Below are 20,127 nucleotides of genomic sequence, written 5' to 3' on the forward strand. Positions count from 1 at the left end.
AGCTGACCAACATTAAACTACAAGAGCAGGGATTGTTAGACTTTCGAGAAGCTTCCTCCTGTCTAGAAAACACACTGTTCCTGTTTTTTGAATACTGTTGTCAATTAAGACAACCACATTTTAATTTTGTTCTGTGAGTCAGACTAGACTAACAAGGCTGTGTGCAGTTCATGTAGCTTAGTTGAAAGGAAAAGTTGTTTGGCCTTGTTGTGTGTCGGCTGAGGTAAAGAACAGAGCGTGTAACGACTCTTTCATGCCACTCAGAGACTTAACTATCATTTGCCGTTCATGATGGATGGTGGATGGTAAAAGGGTGGCCGTGATGGCTGGCTGGTACAGCGAGTGAACATCTCGTCTCTGTGATGTGGTTCACATACGGTCAAAGAAACACTACGATCCCTGAGCAACGGTCCGTGACCACTGGATGCGGGGAAGACTGCTTTCCAAGTCAAATCAGCTCCTGCATGGGGAGGACTGTTGACACTGTCACGTGCAGAGGCTGTTTATGCTGTATCGCGGGAGGGAAAGAAAAACTGAGCCGCGCACCTACTGAACCATCGGCGGCAGGTAATGCTATGCGAAAGAGCTGGGTAAGCACCTATATCAAGTTATCAATCTACAACTTCAACTAAAGCCCAGTTTGTGTAAATCTGTGGTTTCCACTGCAGGGCTAGACAGGGCTTGCCAGACTCACTCGTAATTTATTACACTACACTCTTCCCCCCTCTACACTTTCAGAAAGTATTTTTGCATCATTTTGCAAACATGTCATTTGTCAGATGGCCTATGTGCTTTTCCTTTGTAATGAACACGTTGAGTTGGCCCTGACAGTCCTATTTGGCCCTTTATGTGGCTGCTGGAGGTTCGTGTTTGGGTCACATGTCTGATGACCTTGGAAACCGCAGGCCAATGAGTCTATTTGTGGCTCTCTGAATGTACATGGACTGCACCTGACCCCAGGAGTCTAGGACTCTTGGGCACACAGATCTCAAATTTGTTTGAAAAGCTGATATTTTTATTTACTATTTTTCCCACAAAACCATATGAAAAAAATTCTATGACTTAAAATGGTTGAAAATTATAATGCATGACATTAGGCTGTTATTATTATTTTTTAAAGACAGCAGGGCTTTACTGGAATTAATATTCTATGTTTCAAAGTATAAATATACACTGCATTTTGACTTTTTTTCAGTTTGGTTGCAGTGGGAAATGTCCAAAATTCTCTTATGTTTTGCACATTTTATTCATTTGTGTTTTATTTTTATTTATAATTTTTATGGGAATAATCTGTTAAAATAGTGCGAACCCAAATTACTCAAATTGTGTTTTTGTCACTCTAATGCACAGGTATAATTTTTTATGCTTACAGAAAGGACCGCATTAAATGTAATGAGGTGAGAAGACATGTACCCATTTTTAATGGCCAAAGGACTTTCAAAGAATTGCTTCAAGTGGTCGCAAACACTCGTGCTCCCAAAGCATTTCTGATGAAGTTTCCTAGTGAGCCATGACGCATGGTAATAGAAAATACAGGCCTTGTCAGCGTGCACACGTCTTTTTTTTTTTTCTTTTATGGAAAGCAGTTTCCTGCTCATGTAAAACAGGCCAGTAGGCCACAATGCCCTGAGTCTGGAATAGCTGGAAGAAAAAGAGATGAAATATTTTTAGCTGTGATGGTGCACTTGTTTTCTGTTCTCCGAATAATAAGTGTTGAGGAATCCCCAAACAGCCAGAAAACTCCACGAAGACCAATAAAAGCCAAACAATTTAATAAGATACATTCAATTTCATTGTGCAACATTTGACAATTAATTATGTTAATGCTCTAGACTCCAATGTGCCCAATGCCAATTCTGTCTAAATGTGCGTGGAGATGTCCATGCTTTCTGTAAGACTAATTGCACTTCATTCAACGTACCTTTAATCTAATAAATAAACTTCCCTTTGAAGCTCTTGCATAGGCTACACTTTTAGAGAAGTGGAAAACAACGCTCCATAACAGAGTTACTTTTATCAAATCATAAACAAAAAGCATACAAACATAAAAAAACAATAGCAATTATTATTATTAAGCACCCTGAAACACTAATGTAAAGTTTTTTTTCCCTTTTCTTTGATTCTGTATTCATGAAGTTATACATTACCCCATTTTGCCCAGAGACATTTGCAGATGTGCAGTAAAGAATCTGAGAGGAATTATGTTGATGGGTGGTGTAGCAGTCATATGTCAGTCTTTGGAACACCTGTCCTGCAAGTACTTTTAGACAACACATTTGCTGTAAAAACTGACAGGCTTTTTATTCGTTGTGTGTCTTTGGTCTGACTGCGCTTAGCTCGGAGGGGCATCATATACCCAGTGGCGCAGATATGAGTCCTGGGGCCGAGTCCTTCATAGAAAGCTGGCAATGGGAGTGGAAAACAGTTGCCACCATGGACAGACTTGGAGTTGAATGTCCTCTCCGTCTCTCACCCAACCCACTCCCCTTCATACCCTCCCACCCCCCTTTCTCCCATCAGTCTGTGGAGTTGACTTCACAGCACCGAGGCGGCGACTGGGTGGATGGCGTCACGGTTGGCTGACATCCTCTTGAAGGCCAGCGGGGTGGCAATGTCACAGCTGTGGGGAGATAGAGCATTGCCACTGGCTGGCTGCCACGTGGGTCCGGTCACATAGGCCGACGTGGTGGCGCTGTACCCCATGTAGGGTGACACTTGGGTGGGAGGGTGGTAGGGAGGGATGCTGGGTGCTGTGACATAGCTGTTCACTGTGGGCAAGCCATTCGGCATCTGGGATTTAAAGAAGAAAGGGGAAAATAAGATTAAGATAAGAGCCTCTTAATTATAGGTTTAAAAAGTCACTAATAACTCATTTCATCATTAGTCATTTTCCTTTTCTAAAAAATGATCAAAAAGAAATTGTTTGCCACAGACATTTTCCTAAATAGGGACTGTAATAAGTTCAAAAAATTTCTGCCCATCCCAGGGAAACACACAAAAGCAGCTGCTGTAATTAGAAAAGGAAAGAAAAACTGGGGCAAGCTGTAGAAGAAAGTGAAAGTGATGTTGGTTGAATTATAAACAGCAGAGAGCTTAATTCTAACTTCACAGCTACCACATGAAAATAAATATTTTCCCAGTTTCGGGAAGCATACGTGCACTATATGGAGCTTGTTTTCAACTCAAAAGTGGACATTGCACCAGTGTTGCTGATAAACTGCGCCATATGATGGGAGACAGGCTGGTTGGGGGCGGCACTTAAAGGATGTCATGACAGACTGAGAGGGAAAAGGCACGCACAGGGGAAATATCATGGTTCGAACCAGGAATGGGCTTTGCTTCTCTGGCACAGCGACAGGACTTAACTTGAGGAATTCACCAAAGCATTTCAGCAGGGAGGCAGAATTTCTGTTCCTGGGTGGTCCCGGACTACTGAGAATTATTTCTATACAACTGGGATCTTTTCTGTTCCTCTCACTTATTTTCATAGACTTGCTTGACTGACAAAGTCACTGGCAACTATCTTAAAAGAGATATGAAAAATTATCTTCCTAACTGGCATTTGCGGTGATTATAAAAACACAAGTACAGAGAAAAAACTGCGTGTGTGTGTGTGTGTGTGTGTGTGTGTGTGTGTGTGTGTGTGTGTGTGTGTGTGTGTGTGTGTGTGTGTGCATGCCTGGGCCTGGGCCTGCAGGTGTCTGTGGGTCTGTACTGGGTGGCTGTGGGTGTCTGGGGCAGTTGTTTGTGGGTGTCTGACCATGTGTGTATGAGTATGCGGGTGTTTTGTATCATAACTTCACTCAAATATACTGAAATGTATTTCATTAAGTCCTGTACAGACAGCCCATTATATTATTCTTGTTTTTTTCCAATTTAAATCAACAAATGTAATTAAACAGTTTCCCCAGAATTAACACATTTCCACTCTTGAAAAACATCATATATTACACACAGCCTAGTGTTTGCACATGGTATACTTATACATACAGACACACATTCGGCTCATGGCAATGTCTATCTATCTATAGGTATAGATATAACATAGATATAGATATATAGTATATAGAGAGAAAGAAAAGAAAAGAAACTCCCTTTCAGTTTTACGCAACTGACTACTGCAAGAACACAACTAACTGCAGCCTCCGGAACGACCACATAGTTGAATCAACACCTGTCTGACACAAAGTCAACAAAATCAAACGAGTATACAAAAGGCGAATTTATGGGACTGATCTTGTATCTGATTGTATAATTTATAAGGCGGACCTGTTCTTTCATCCTCCGCCCTCCGTATATATAAAACGTTTTTAAACTTGAATTACATCACTTGTACTTACTTTAACATTACTATTAAAAAGTTTTAAAATTCATATTAATAATAATAACATTAAAGTGTTTCATTGTTATGAATAATAATAAAAATAAATAAAACACTTGGTGTATTTGGTCGACTATGCGACAAAATACTTTAGCGAATTTACTGCTGCTCTAATCCCTGTATTTCTTTTTTAAACAAATAATTTAAACTAAACTTCAGGACATTTACGAGTTTGTTTGTTTGTTTTTTTGTTAAATTTCTAGAGAGTACAAATTTTAAATATTTTTTTTAGATATATATAATATGTAGGCTATGTTTTGTTAAACATTTCGCCTCTTTCAAGCGTTTTTAAAACACTTTTGCATTAACTCCGAGCCGCGGTTCGTGATTTAACCTTAATCTGTGTTAATGATGCTCGCAATCTTGCAGAGAAGCACACACGGGTGCATCTGCCCGCTTTGCCTTCAGAGCAGAGGCCAAAGGTTTCTAGCCGCGGTCTTGGTCCTTATGGAAAAATAGGTGTTAGGAAATTTGTCAGAAATGTAAAGCCGTCAAAGGTTTTCATTGGCCAGGTTTGGTTAGTTTTCTTAGCTGAAAGTAAACCTTTAGAAAAATTAAAAAAGAAAACCAAAAACAACAAGTTCCCTGCTGCTGCAAGAAAGATCGTGCTTTGAAACTGGTGGTAAAAAGTGACTTGTAGTTTGATAGATACAAAGTTGTTTAGCCATCTTGTTTGAACACGATCCTGGCAAGACCGCGCACTTTCCCTGCGTCTCAGCCTGTCTGACAAACACAAATTTAACAAAGTCTAAAGTCACATTAGATCTTAGCAGGCTGCAGAGTCTGCATGTATAAAATCGGAGTGATGGGGCACATTTTAATCCTCAGTGTTTTGGTGGAACAGTTCTTGCTTCGCCATTCTTTGTTTTTCATGCAATAAACTGTGTAATTTATGGAGTTGTTATTTTCTGCATTTAATGGCTCACTTCTGTTTTTGTATAGCTGCTTGGCTAACCGCTCAGACAGTTATTGTGCGTCCACTTTGAGCGCTCCTAATCTTCCAGCATCGGTTCAATCTTTTTTTTTCCTTCATAATGAGAATGAAAAGCCCCCCATGATAAAGTAGCAAAATAAATGATGTGCATGGAAACGTTTTCTGTCAGTGACCAGAATCACAAGCCCTTTCAAAATAAAAGAAGAAAAGGAAAGCATGCGCACACAAGCGTGATTTGGGAGGGAAATGACATTAAAGGCCTGCGATGAGTGGTGTGTAGACCTGCGTTAGTTTTAGATAGAAAAGCGGAGATAAAGCTGAATAAAAATCTATCCAATCACTTTCAGCTTATTGAGTTTGGCCATATACATTTTATTAAAGCTACATAACATTAGGAAATAAAACGAAAAACATCTTAAGTTGCATGAAAGTCAGTAACGATTCGTGTATTAATTTTTCACTATTGTATGTTTGAGTCGGCGTTTTTAGCGTGGACTTAACCGCTCCAGCAAAATAACGAATGCACCGGACGCTTAGAGCTGCAGGACTGCCATTAAGGACACAACAATATCCCAAAGCCTACTTTAAAACTCACAGACAAATGACGGGATGATGGTTGTCGTTGACTAGGCTACAGCATTAAAACCAGCCAATTCAAATACTGTATAATTTACCAGGGAAACGAAAACAGGAGGCAACTGGCTCTTATTCAGGGGTCCAGCCATTGTCTCGAGTGTGAAGCACGCTACACTTAATTTTCAAAATCCTAAAAGTTAATAATAACTAGGCTATTTAAACCCCCTTTGATGTGCTTATTGTTAAATAATCTGCTCTGTAATCATCCATAAAAGCACTGACCAAGCAGCAGGGCCTAAACGAACTGCCCCTTGTAAAGCCAGAATAAAAAAAAGAGAAGAGAGAGTGAAATAAAAATGCACCCCAGCCAGCAGAAGGAGCGCATTAATGCTGTGAAATGGGAAGTTTCCATGCTAACTGTTAAAATAGAAGAATACTCAAGTCTGCAAGTAGATTAATAGCCTACACTCTTTTCGCTCTTTCTGTACTCCTGATTAAAAAACAAACAAAACAAAAAAATAAAAAATTGAGATTTCCACTTTTTTACCTGTGTGTATTTTGCCTCAGGTTCTAAATGCGCCTTATCCACGCCATTGACTAGTGGAGAGCTTGCTGGTAGGAAATTAGTCCTGTTAATAGCGCTCCATTCTTCTAGTTTGGTGCTGGGAAAGGATGGACTGTCACTAACTGGGAGGGGGGCAAAAGAGAAAGAGAGAAGAGAGGGCGGTCAGGAGGAGACTGTGCTAAGGTTAGGGGGGGAAAAGACCGGCACAGGCCGCTGCTGTGATTCATGCATCCGTTAACCGCAGGTTAGCCAGGTTGCACAAGACAATAAACCCTGTGACATTCTGAACTGATTATTTGTCAATTTAGGTATGAATAGCACGTAGGTTGAAGGTCTTTCCTGTGCGTAATGCTTCTTTAAATGTTTCCTTGAGCCATTAAACAATTATCTTTGTATTATCTATTATCCGATGTACTGTATTTCAGCCGAGTTTCAAGTGTATGAAACCTAGACTCTGTATTATTTTTTTCAAAAATTTTCCAGATGTCTGAAATTGAGATAATCTCTTCTGAAAATAAAAGTTTGGGGAAAGTATTTTTTGCCTGATAATTGCCTTTTGTCGTAAATTTATATTTTTCTTTAGGGCTGTGAATGAGAACCTAACACAAAGGTGAAATTATCTGTCATATTTTTAATTATGTATTTATTTATTTTATTCGTCGTAAAGAAAATGTGCTCAGAATACATGGGACTAAATGTAGTTGGGGTTTTTTTTTTAATCCATTTCTTTTTTAAGTTATGGCTAAAGCGACTCCCTCTCTCTGGGTCAAGGATATTAGAGAAAAAAAATTGTCTCGCTGTCGGAGACAAATTGAATTGACTTGCATCGTCTCCTTCTTGTGCATGATGGGCACACTACATAGATTCCCCGTTGTTTATTGTGAGAGAAGCCATCACAACAATTTCGACAAAGAGCTGTAAACAAACTGCGTGCTGCACATATTAATATTATAACACTCTGCGACTTTATCAACCCTCGGGAGTTTTGAATGTGTTGTCCGTGTGCGTAAAAATAAAAACTACCCTAGACAAAGCCACTAATATTTTACATTTTTAGCCGTGCACGTGTTTTATTTTATTTTATTTCCTATCATTTCCATTAATTCCAAACCCATTTTAAAAAAGTATGTGGCAAATCTCTCACTTTACTAAATGTACTAAAAACTTCAACTCAGCGTTCAAAAACCTGCCACAAGCATCTGCTAATAATTTAGAAATGCATAAATTGTTTATAAAGGCAGCCCCTCAAAACACTGTTCTCCCCCCACCCACCCCCACCCCGTGAGCTTTCGTGGATATCTGCTTTACATTTATGTTATTTATATTGCTCGAGTGAAGCTTTGCATGGCGGTGGAAGTGGAAGAGGCCGGGGCGTGTTTCTGCATGGCAGCCCTGAATCCTGACAGCAACAGGATTGCGGCAATGGACTGACAACACTTCCCTTCCTGCCACTGGAAAACAAGCTCTTAGAAGAAGCCCTCTCACACCACCGAGCCGACCATTAGCACTGATTTATGCTGGATCCTGTTTCACTGTTTCCAAAACAATTGCGGTTTTGTTGAGTACAAGGCAAAGTTATCTGGGCCTACCTGCATGTGGACAAAACACAACCCACGCAGCAGAAAACGCATTCTAATGCGAGATACTTATTTGAGGCCTGAATCGGGCAAACCGCTGAATGCACAGTTCTGCACAAAACGACTCGCTCCAAGTCATGGCAAACATTCAGCACACCTCATTTTGATACACTTCGTCTCACCGCCTTTCCCTCCGCTGTCCCTCTAATATTCCACATCCGCCTCTTAATTATTCTTGCAAGCTGGACCATCTGTTTCTGAACTAACCTGCCTCCTTTTAAAATCAATATCAGCAGGCAGGTCAAATGGCATTTAAGCTTTCTCTCTCCAAAAAGGCCTGTGGGTTTATAACGTTCCAATAGTTACTTTTGGAGGCCTTTAAAAACAATTACACTAACTCAAAGGGAGAAAAAAAACACAAGTGCCGGTTTTATTCCAAATACACACACACATACACACACACATTCGCACTCTTGCGTGCAAAACCCCTTCAAAAGTTGGTTATATGTGGTGCAATAAACAAATGTAACCGCCCTCCATGCAGCCATGCTTACTTTGTTGCTCTGTAATAGACCGTATCCCCAGAATATCAGTTACAGAGTGCGAGGAAGGCCATATCCTGTGCATGGCCATGTGTCCGGGAAGGGTGGGCATGCCAGGGGGAGTGGGCACTTTGGACGTCGGGTATGAGTATAAGTGGTTGTAGGGTAACGTTGGTTGTGGCGGTGGATGAGGCGCCTGCTTGCCCGACTCATACTGGCTCTGCTGGGACAGATTCCCAATCTTGTTTCGGAGGATCCGACTGATGGAGCTAACGGAGGGCAGGTTGAACTTGTCGCAAACCCCGTCAGCGAGTAGCCTGTCCCGGATCTCCCAGGCAAAAATCCCCGGGTCTCTCTGCTTGTATGTCCGTATGTGTTTGACAACGGTGGGTGTGGTGACCCGCGGCTTGCTGCCTCCGATTGCCCCCGGGAGGATGGAGCCGGTCTCGTTGTAGCGAGCCAGGATCTTGCTGACACAGCCGTGGGACACGCGCAACTGCCTGCTGATGTCACAGGGTCGAATCCCGAGTTGGGCCAGCTCCACTATCCTGAGCCGGATGGCGTTGGGGAGCGGCCTGCCGTTTACGAAAACACCACCGAGTTGGTTCACTTCACCGAAGGCAGGCTCTGGTGTCAAAAACAAACACACAGAAAGGCACAACAGTGAGACAGCGATTAGGTAACCAACCCAAGGCCCTCCACACTGCTAACGACCCCTTATTTATAATATAACAGAATATTTAAATAATATATGCTTATATTACAGATATGAATTTCAGCAGATATGCTGATAGTTTATTTGTGTCTCAGTCAACATATTTCAACTTTTGTTATTTATATACGACGGGAGGGAAAAAAATCAACCTTCTCACATTTGCACTTGATTTTAAACTTGAATTTTTGTTTTTTCAGCAAAGTTTTCACTCCCGCTAAACAACTGAAGTTATGGATCAACTGTGTTAAGTGATCGCTGATAGCTGTCGTTCATGCAGGGTAGATTTCACACCGATGTCCGGTGGGAAGTGCCAAAATTCGTGCGTAACCTCCACATAAATACTCATCGCCCTGTTTTATATCCTCTGGATTAAAGACTAAACTAATCCGTCAAAACACCACAGACAATATCTCGCTAAATTCCCCCCACCTTGCTTTAAGAAGTTGCACCGATCGCTGCATCCCTGTCAAGAAACCAAAAAGCGATACAACACTGAACTCACCCATCGTGTTAAAGCCGCAAATGAAGAATACGGTGTCCGCTTTGTGCCTCCTGCGTGGGTCCTGCTCCGCGTCCAGCGTGTCCACTTTCTAAAATCGCGTCCAAGAAAATCTTCTTGCGCGATAAGGAACAAGAGAGACAAAATTCTCGATCTGTTTCCTGACGGCGCTGGAGACAGGCTTACATTTCAATCTGTTGAAATCAGGAGGCTGGGCTTCCGAGGGTTCTCCCCCCGCTGATTGGATCGGACCCTCCCATTTGCCATCGAGTTTGCACAGACCTAAATTATCATTGGCCCAGAAGTTTGTCATGACAACTTCAGAGTGTCACACACACACACCCGGGTTCCTCTCATCCTGCTATCCAAAAAACGGGGACATGCCACCATGAATGGCTTTGTTTTTTAGGCAGGTTGAGTGCAATCCAGTATCCGTACGGGATCGCATCTTCACTCTTTCAACAATGATGTGAAGATAGCAACAAAAAAAAATGACAAACAGGTTCCTATTTGTGAGCATCACAAGGAAACACCAACTGAAATATTATGTGAATTTATTTATAGGGGGAAACCCCACAAATGTGTGCATTTTCGACCCCAGCAGTAACCGGTTTTATTTTATGCAGCTGTTTTTATAATAATCAGTTGCCTTTCAAAATAAAATAAAAGTTCAGCTCCAAAGACCCGACTTTGTGTGGCTTTATGCTCCGCCACACTAACTTTCATCTCAAGCTTTTAAATGGCATCATTAAGGAAATGGCAGGAAATGAATGATTGCTTTTCTGTAATGTAATTGGCTGGTTGATGTTTGTAAATTCTATCTCATTGCACTTGAAGGTTATCATAACTTTTTTCTTATTTGTCACCCAAGTATTTCTTTTCTTCTTCTTCTTCTTTTATTCTCTTTCAGGCGTCGAGCATAGACTGACAGCAGACCAAACGCTCCAGCGATTTGGTGAAAATGAGGCGAATAAGTTTAATCTTTAGAATGTAATCTCTCTTGTCATGCAGTTTGAAAATACACGGCACAGTTAAAAACCATGGCCAGGTTTCAATTTTGTGCCCATTTGACATTAAGTATTATTTCGTTTTTTTAGTCGGACACGTGTCAAAAGAAAAATACAATTCAAATCATTGTTTTTTTTTTAAACAATTATTTATTTTCACGTTTCTATTATAAGCTGCACGTCTCTTTAGGCTTAGCCTGCGCAAAGCAGGCCAATTTTTTTAGCCAATTATGCCCAGCGAGCGTTAATGGAATGCAGGTTGTTAAGGTTCTTATGTGATAACATAATTCCCTTTTATTTCTTAACCTTTACGCGATTGTCTTTCAAGCTCAACGTTTGCAGCTCAGTGTGTTATAGAGGGAATATTCCTTACTTTCACATGTTCAGCAGGCATGCACTTTCTGCACAGAAACCCCAGTTGCAAGCAATAAGAAAGATTTGTTGCTCCCCGACACGAGAAACAAACACACGCCATAATTTTGCGCCTTCGCTCACTCCCCGTTTTGACACATGCTTTGGATTTTCCGTGTCATATTTTAAGAAGGCCACGGTGCATGACTGACCTTCATCTCTGTACAATCTAAAGAGATCAGTGTGCATGTAAACATCAAACAGCACCCCTGCGCTGCAGTGCAATTAAGAATATTGTTGAAAACCTCTGCTAACATTAAACACCGAAGCGGCTTTGAGGGGCCAGAATGTACACGAAGTCTTTCTCGGTATTTGTTTCAGCACGCACAGCTCTGCAGGCTGGATGCTGGATGCCTATATTATGATTAGCTTTCCCACCTTTGCTAGGATCGCGTCAAACTCAGAAACTGAACAAATTATAGTGCCTCCACGGCAATGCAAGTCGGTTAGACGTGTCTTTAAAAACGCGTAAATTACTTTTTCTCCCCACGCTGGAGTTGTTTTTGCCTTCATGAACGGTTATTTGTCATAAGAAGACCAGTTGGGGTTGTCTTAATGGACTCTTTCTTCTGTTTTATTTTATTTATTTTTTTTTGTTTGTTTTTATAAATGTATTTATCGCTGCATCACCTCTTGTGCACCCACCTGCCCACCCTCCTCCGCTCCCAGGCCGCTGATGCAACAAGGATAATGTTTACGGCGGGGAAACGTGCCCAACTTGTTTGCCTTGGGGTGCCTCTGGTAACTGAAATAACACAAGGTCAGGAGCGAGGGATCAAAGGTCTTCCCAAACTGCTTCATCTTCTGCATTTTTTAGGCCGGACGGGCATGCACCTTCCTCCCGTTTCTGTGACATAATACACGTCTAAGGTGAGGCAATCTGAAACCGGGTGACGTTTTAAAACAATAATAATAATAATAATGCTAGCGAAATACATGCTTTATCTGATTAATGGCACCGCAACTATTAACATTTAAACGGTAGTAGACAGTGCATTTTTACGCAGTTGTTCAAAAATTCCCATAAATTAATTAAAAATAATGTGATTATTACAGTCAGTGAAACTGTTGCAAATTATCATGACTGTTATTTTTATAATAATTATTGTAAATTGTACTTTTATTAACGGTAAAACGAAACTAGTACTAATAATAATAGTGTATTCTTAAAGAATGCTGCTAGAGTGTATTAAACACATACAAATAAATTTTAAAAAAATTGTGTCGTCACTATCAGACTAAATATGTAAATAATAGCGGTTTAGCCTGTATGGAGTATGTTGGCATCAGTGAGCCTCCACGCACGATTTGCACACTCTACACGCCTGTACTGTTCACGAGCCCAGAATGGTCCGTGTCGAATTGAATTGTTCATACCTCAAGTGAAGGCAACGCATCACTTGTCAGACAAATTGCGTAATGATGGAGTCAGAGCTTCGTCCTGTGCTCTGCAGGAGAGAGCATAACCCAAATGATTTTCCTCTGTCTAATAAGGTTTCTGTGAAATCAGAGATGGATTGTTAACAGGCTTATCCTCTTGTCTATTCTGAAAAACAGTAGGCTTGTTGTTGGGTTTTTAAAGTTACAGTCTACACTTTTATTTTAAGACTTTAAAAAAAAGTATGTATATAGGCTACAGTATTAATGCTTCGTTAAAAACACCAACATGCTCTATTTGAAATAGTCCAGCTCCTGCAGGATGTACTGAGTCATGTTATTTGGTTCTATATGCTGCCAAGCAGACGACTGCATACCCCAGCGTTTGATGGCCCACACAAACAGCGTGCGTCCGGTGGTGTTGCGCACGCACAATGCCTGCGCAAGTGCAGCTCTTCCATAGCACGTCGAAATCCATAATTTAATGCTTGAGGGGTATTTTCTAAATAACATCACATCACATGCTTGAATTTCTAACACTTCCTCTGCTTGTTTGCACTGATGTGCCTTTGAGCCCCTTCAGGTTTTTCTTATTAAAGCTGTTTCTCTCTCTCCGTTTTTAAAACCAGGATGCTTTAATAACGTGGTCTATTTGAGAGCAAGACAATGGACCGTTTATTAATATTTTTATGAGCTCAAAAAGAAGACGACTTTAGGAATTGTAATTATTTGTTTCACTTGTTTATAGTTCCGTTCTTCTATTTGCCTTCAGTGGAATCGCAAGCTCCAACAGCTGTGTTTGGGAGCCACACATACTGCATGGCTGCACGTTTAACTCCTTATATTGCAGTTCACGTCAAAGTGCATGGCGTGGTTGTGATCGTTTTCATGAATATCGAAGCTACATATTGGCAAAAATACCTAGTTTCGATTTACTTCTGCTTTTCTTCTTTTCCAAAAGAAAAAAACTGTCAGAAAACTGAACACTGGGATGTAATGCTGATGATAATCCATCAACACTCAGCAGATAAACATGTTAAGCTGTGAATGCTTATCGTGTAACATGCTGAGTGAAAAACGTAAGCGCTTCGTCCAATTTGCATTTCCAACGGAAATTCATACGGTCCACGTCACATGAAGCCCACAATGCGATAATATTCTTCTTTAGAGCAAAGTTATGGGGTGTGCCTCATCCTCTTATTTGGAAAAACATATCCATAGGTTATAAACGACATCTTAAGGCCTCTATCTGGGTAGAGGGAAAAAATTAATTAGTGATAAGAAAGGGTTCCATGGTTTTGTTTACCTGTGCTACTAGCAAAACAGCCATAAATTCGGATGACACAGGCACTCTTACCACAACTATCCGCTTCGTGTGTGAGCGAAGTCACTAACCCACCTTTTCTTTTTAATTTCCTCATGTTCGACAAGTAAAGGCATGAGGAGCTCAGTTGTCACCACAAGGCTGTGGTGCAGCTATACAAAATTTTAAAAACAACAAAAGAAAAAGCTGAACTAGACTCCCTGGTCTTGGTTTCTCAGGCTGTTAGACTGTTTTGGTATCTGCTAAACTGTAAACCCGTTAAAACAGTTGTGTGGTTGCAGGATTTCGATTAAGCCTCGTGGAAATGCAAAAGAAACTCTCAACATTAAACGCAACTTATTTCCCATGTGTCTTTTAGTTCCATTCAAAAATTGGTGCATCTAATTTTATATTAGCCCACTTTACTGGAGATGCAAACGTAAATCACTAACATTTATCTTACAAATCAATTTACGACTCAGACCGAATTAATTCAAAGATGGGAGGACATTCTAATTTTCGTGGATGCTGAAATAATCTCATAATAATTTTAAATAACGTTTTATTAACGTAACAGTCTAAATGATGTAATCTTTCTAAAAATCGTCAGTACCGAAACAGAAATTCTCGTATTCAAATACATTCGTTTTCTATCCACCGCAAATGCGAAAATAATGATGATGTTCAAAATGACGATGATGACGAAACGGCTACGTTCTGCATCCTCTAGCAGGCATCAACCATGTAGCTGATAGCCCTTTAATCAGATCAATTAGACACCGTTCTAATGCGTTCCATTTAATGTAGTTTGAGCTACCACATTTTTACCTTTTACTCTCCACTCAATCGGATGACACCGTCATATCAAGACGAATGAAAGTGTGACACTGAAATAAAGTGACACACTTACTATAGAAACCACAAGACCATTGCCAAACAGTGCGCATTTAAAGTCCGTAACAAGACTTTAATAATGAATTCGTAATAATCATCTTTTCTTGAAATTAAGAGGCAGCACATAAAGGGGGGGAGGGGGGGGGGGGGGTATTGATATGCCCAATATTTCGCAAAGATCACTTTAATAGCTAAACCAAATAGCCTACGGCATATTACAATGATACAATAATAATATTACAATAACTACAATTAAAGTCTTTGTGCATTATTATTATTATTATTATTATTATTATTATTATTATTATTATTATTATTATTATTATTATTATTATTATTATTATTATTATTATTAACTGTGTGACTTTGTACCAGTGGGACTTAAGACCCTGTGTCATGAAACAAGCTGCTGAAATTGGATTGAGACGCTTTGACTGTAATCCGCCCAGACTGCTACTTCCTCTTTGTGGTCTGAAAAAAAAAAGTGTAAGACAGAGTTTCTTATCTGCAACCTTGAGACGCAGAGCCACCACGCTGCTCATATTATCCGTGGAGAAAGTTACAGAGGGGTGTTAAAAAAAAGTTCCCAGCTCCAGGTTTAATGTTCCCAGTAAGATCCTGTGGGAAATCCAAGTTACCACTAATGGGTTATTATGGGGACACGCAGTGATTTCTTGTTTCACAAAGGGGTTGGAGGTCTGTCATCTCATACTAACTGTCCCCAAAACGACTGACATCTGCAATAAGATACACACGTGCTGAGAGTTATAGTGTTTGTGTGTGTGTGCGTGCGCTGCTCGGAAAATTGAGGTCCAGCAGCAGCTTGTCACCCAAGAGCACCACTAATCCGCGTTATTAAAGCGGAAAAGACGTGATTTCCCCTCAAGTTGTTTGATACAAACGAGATAAGACTGTGTGGATTTTTACTGTGTGGACACTGCTGTTTTTTAGGATAATGCCATCGCTTGGCGCCTTTAAAATAACCCGCACCGACGATTCTAACCTTTGCAGTCCAAATAGCGGTGACACCATTAAAGTCTTTCTACAGGTTAGCACTTCTCCAGGACTGAGTGGCCCGGTAACTTTAGTGCGGCCTTAATGAGGACGAACGCAGGTTAACGACGAATGTAGTCGTGTTTCAGAGGCCAGGCCTGGGTTTCAGCGGAGAGGGACAAAAAGAAACAATATTTACGACACTTTTAAGCATACATCACTTTGACATCTGTTCGTCTGGCACCTGGCATCCATTAGTATTAAATATTTCATTCCGCCCTAATTTGGACCTCTCTTTGTCCCGTACCAAGGACACTGGGGGGGGGAAATGGAGAGCTCTACCTTTATTGCGCTTTTACGCGCCGATTACTTTGTGCACAAAAAAGTGCAAATGGGGTGTTGATACAGACCACACCGCTATGTTATGCGTTGTAGATACGAGGAATCCTTGAGTCATACCTGGGCTGGACTTATATTAAATTTCCTAATCCATTAAGATCCCCGCATAAGCGCGGAAACATTCCTGCAATTAGTCAAGTTTGGGCACACGAGCTTCAGATTTTTACGCAGTGTTATTAGATTACTGAGTGGACGGAGTGTTCAATATCCTCATACACAAACAGAGGTCGGAGAGAGTCAGATGTATAATGTCAGCGTGGACATTGACAAAATACTGGCCCTCTGATAGCCCCCTTTTTTGTTATTTAATTTGGAGTCTGGCGCCGAAAAATAGAAGTACATGTTAATTTAAGGATGGTAGAAATAAGAATACAATTTCATCGTTCTCTCTGGGGACATGCAGTTAAATTGTGATTGATGTGTTTCATAAAGAAGAGAGGATTACACAGGAATATCAGCACTGAAGCACCGAGGCCTCCTTAATCGGGACGCATTGTGGAGACACAGGAATGAGAACAAATTTTGTCTGAAGATAAGGGTGGAGTGAGTTAAATATTGATTTTATTATTAATAATAATATTAATAATAATAATGTAAAGGGATTACATTTTTGAGCATCAAATAGCTGAATTAGTTAGAACCGGCTTAAAATCTTTCCATTTGGTCTTTGTTGACACAAAATTGTGACCAATTTGTTTTAATCTTCTTTAGTTTCACCGTACGTCCTTGTTGGTGACACGCGGTGCAGGGGTCACAAACGCTGCTGTGCCAACACACACTTTACCTGGGCAAGTCTGTGTATTGTGAAATGCAGTGGCGCCATCTGGTGGATCTTCAGGGAACACGTCAAACATTTCTTAAGTATTATTCCACGACTTTTTAATAAAATACCAGAATCATATACTACACATATACAATTTTAATTGCCTGATAAATGATAAGTTTTTACTTCCCTGGATTGGCTCGTTCAATTAGTAAAATTGTAACTATATTGAGTTCTATTTCACCTGTTTAGACTGAACTTATTTCACTTTCAAATATGCTTGTGACGTGTCTGTTACGCAAGTATACGTTTATTTGCATTTCTTTCCTTAAACACTGCGTTCATCCTTCCTGCTATTGGTTGTCTGTGTGAATATATGTCAGGCCAAGTTGTTTTTATCTTGATAAGTTCAAGTTACTTGGTACACACACACACACACACAAAAAAAACGTCTATTCAAATGGAAGGTTCTGCTGTATATGAAATACGACCTTTTTTAGATAATCTATATTTACCGGAGAAACAAAAATAAAAAGTCAGTTAAAAAAATCAATAGTTTTTACACACCTTACAAAACCATAATCGGTTATGTATTACAGCTAAAAGGAGTGAAAACTGGCCTTTGACCCTGGCCTGTTAGACCCACTGAACAGTTGGCACAAAGAAAGCTGTTAACAAATGTTAAGCAGCTGATATTTCTTATGGTGGTGGTGAACTATCTATAAACCATGCATTTTAAAAGATATATATATATATATATATATATATATATATATATATATATATATATATATATATATATATATATATATATATATATATATATATATATATATATATATATATATATATGCTGTACGTGTTTGTTTTCAAGGGTATTGTATTTTGTAAAGCATTGCATTCTCCTTGTAGTTTCATTTTGCAAACATCATAACATAACGTCATAAGATTAGCAAGGGAAAATATGTGTAAGGACAATAAGAGCAAGAGTCTCTTCTCCCCCATAGCTGTATAGTTCACAAAGCTGAAGCCCTTCAGGAAACAAAGAATTAGTAAAAATAGATGAAAACATTAGACACTGCAGAGCTGTCATATCTGTTTGCCTGTATAAGTTGGCGCAGGGATACTAAGGGTGCTGGGGCTACATTAAGCTCAAAAGAACTTAAAGACTAGTGAAATAAACTCCTCCCACAGCTTGTGATTGGTTGAAAAATGCTAAGACGAGTCTGCCTCTCAGTTTTAATGTGAATCCTGCAGAGGGCAACCAAGTATCACACATGTCAGATGCATCTACAACACTCAGAAGGCTTTAAAAATATACATCATGCAGTCGAAAGTAAGCGTATGTAAAAGCATGAATGAAAAAGACTTTACTTGGTCTGTTTGTTTGTTTTTAGTAATGCTGTTTCTCTTAAATGAACAATGAAATTGTGTGAAATTGAATTTTCTTGCCTGAAAGCATTTTGGTGACAGAACACTCGTGTTATTAATGTTGTAGATTTTAAATCATCTCTGAATGCATATGGATCCATTTATACATGTCTGCTTTTAATGCCATCAGAAGTCAATAGAACGATTACAATTAGTCATTTATTGTATATCGGTCTTGTCATAATCAGGACAAGAGCTCAGCTATATATCAATTAATTTGTAAATATTTATAAATGTGGGTCTCTCCATCAACTTGACTTCAAAAGGTGTATATTGATCATGCTTTGCACCGAACATAAACTGTTATTCTGAGTTTGCTAAAGTATCTATCAGGACTGCACTGACAGGTGTGTTTGTTTCTTTTCAGTGGTCAATAAATGATCAGTGCTAACTTTATTAAATGATCAAGATGAATATTTAGCTTTTAACTTCATTTTTTCTTGGTGTTTCTGTCTCCACTTCATTCTTATTTCTAAAGGTGATTTATTTTCCACTAAAATCGTCAGTTTGAAATTCAGGGTGCTCTCAAATATTTTTGCCTCCCCTGGATTTGTTTTATTTTTATTATTTATTTATTTATTTATTTTTAGAATACTTTCTTGTATATTTTTAGTTTCTTCAGGAGTTTTGTAACTCCTTTTTATAAAAACGTCTTTGACACACACTGGTTTATTGTCTTTAAAAACAATACTTTTTGACACACTTTCACCGAGTACAAACATACAGCTGCTGTACGGTCAAGCAGCCTCACAAGACTCCAGTTTACTGCAGCGCGAGCGATGTGGCTGCCAAGTAATTATCCCCCACAGCCCCTGTCCAAAATGCTAATGGTATTTACAGGAGAGGACATCAGCAGCAGGTGCAGCTGCTGGAGCGTGATGTTACGCTGAGACACCACACTAAACTGAGAAGTAACAGAGGAACCATTGTTGCCATAGGTGTTAAATAATCAGTCAGACTGAAATCAGATAAATGTTGTTGTTTTTTTTCAGCAGTTTTTGTCTTTTACTCCGATGCGACAGCTTTAGACACAAATATAATACATATATGTCAGCAGTTGGTTTATTGATGCTGTGGCATGAGTTTGGAGTGAGTCGGAATAAAAAGATTGCTGATTCCAAACTAACTCCAGATTTTTACTGCTGAGATTTTGTTTGCTTTAAACTTTCTTGTTAGTAGTTCATGAAAGTACAGTCCAAAAATTCTGTCTTAAGGATTTAGTGCGGATAGGAATGTAATTTTACATAATTAAGTGATATCTCAAGTTAAGCACTGTGAATGCAAATCCATGAACTCAGGTCTGTGAATTAATCCTATAAAATCTAATATTCCGGGTTAGGACAGTCTTACTTGCACTCTGTCGATTTCTTTTTTTAAAATGAGCTTATAAACCAAATACTGATTAAATGACTTGAGAATGTTATTTGGAACAGACTTCATTAAACATTCATTTTAAAAGCTTAAACGTTTTCTGACTGGAGGAATAACCTCTAAGCTTTCTTAAAAAAAACTACAGTTATTTACAAAAAATTATCATTGCATATGTTAAATATGTTAAATGTTGCTTTCTACAGTCACTATATATATATATATATATATATATATATATATATATATATATATATATATATATATATATATATATATATATATATATATATATATATATATATGATTGCAGGGTGGAAAACAGAAAGAGGTCTCTTCGTCGAACTTCTAGGGAAAGCTCTAGGGAAGCTGTCAGTTCAGCTGCTGACTAG

The 20,127-nt window shown here is 39.4% G+C and overlaps 1 protein-coding gene across 1 annotated transcript; it reads right to left on the reverse strand.

Annotated features, from left to right (window-relative positions):
• Window positions 1–1,227: 1,227 nt before the first annotated feature.
• On the reverse strand, window positions 1,228–9,968 carry pax9 (paired box 9). Its single transcript, XM_080870401.1, has 4 exons — window positions 9,793–9,968; window positions 8,588–9,202; window positions 6,439–6,578; window positions 1,228–2,790 (listed from the first exon to the last, which is right to left on the reverse strand). The coding sequence occupies exons 1-4, from the start codon at window positions 9,794–9,796 to the stop codon at window positions 2,536–2,538; spliced, it is 1,014 nt and encodes a 337-aa protein (XP_080726527.1). The 5' UTR covers window positions 9,797–9,968; the 3' UTR covers window positions 1,228–2,535.
• Between the last annotated feature and the right edge of the window lie 10,159 nt (window positions 9,969–20,127).

Source organism: Rhamphochromis sp. 'chilingali' (genome assembly GCF_963969265.1).
Source record: "Rhamphochromis sp. 'chilingali' genome assembly, chromosome: 21".
NCBI classification, from domain to species: Eukaryota; Metazoa; Chordata; class Actinopteri; order Cichliformes; family Cichlidae; genus Rhamphochromis; species Rhamphochromis sp. 'chilingali'.

What these genes read in the sequence shown, in the direction of transcription:
- pax9 (XM_080870401.1), bottom strand. An exon ending in GTCTATTACAGAGCAACAAA is followed by an intron (nt 6,579 to 8,587) that starts GTAAGCATGGCT and finishes CCCCCCTCCCAG; the next exon opens with TTAGTGACAGTCCATCCTTT. An exon ending in CTGAGGCAAAATACACACAG is followed by an intron (nt 2,791 to 6,438) that starts GTAAAAAAGTGG and finishes TTTAAATCCCAG; the next exon opens with ATGCCGAATGGCTTGCCCAC.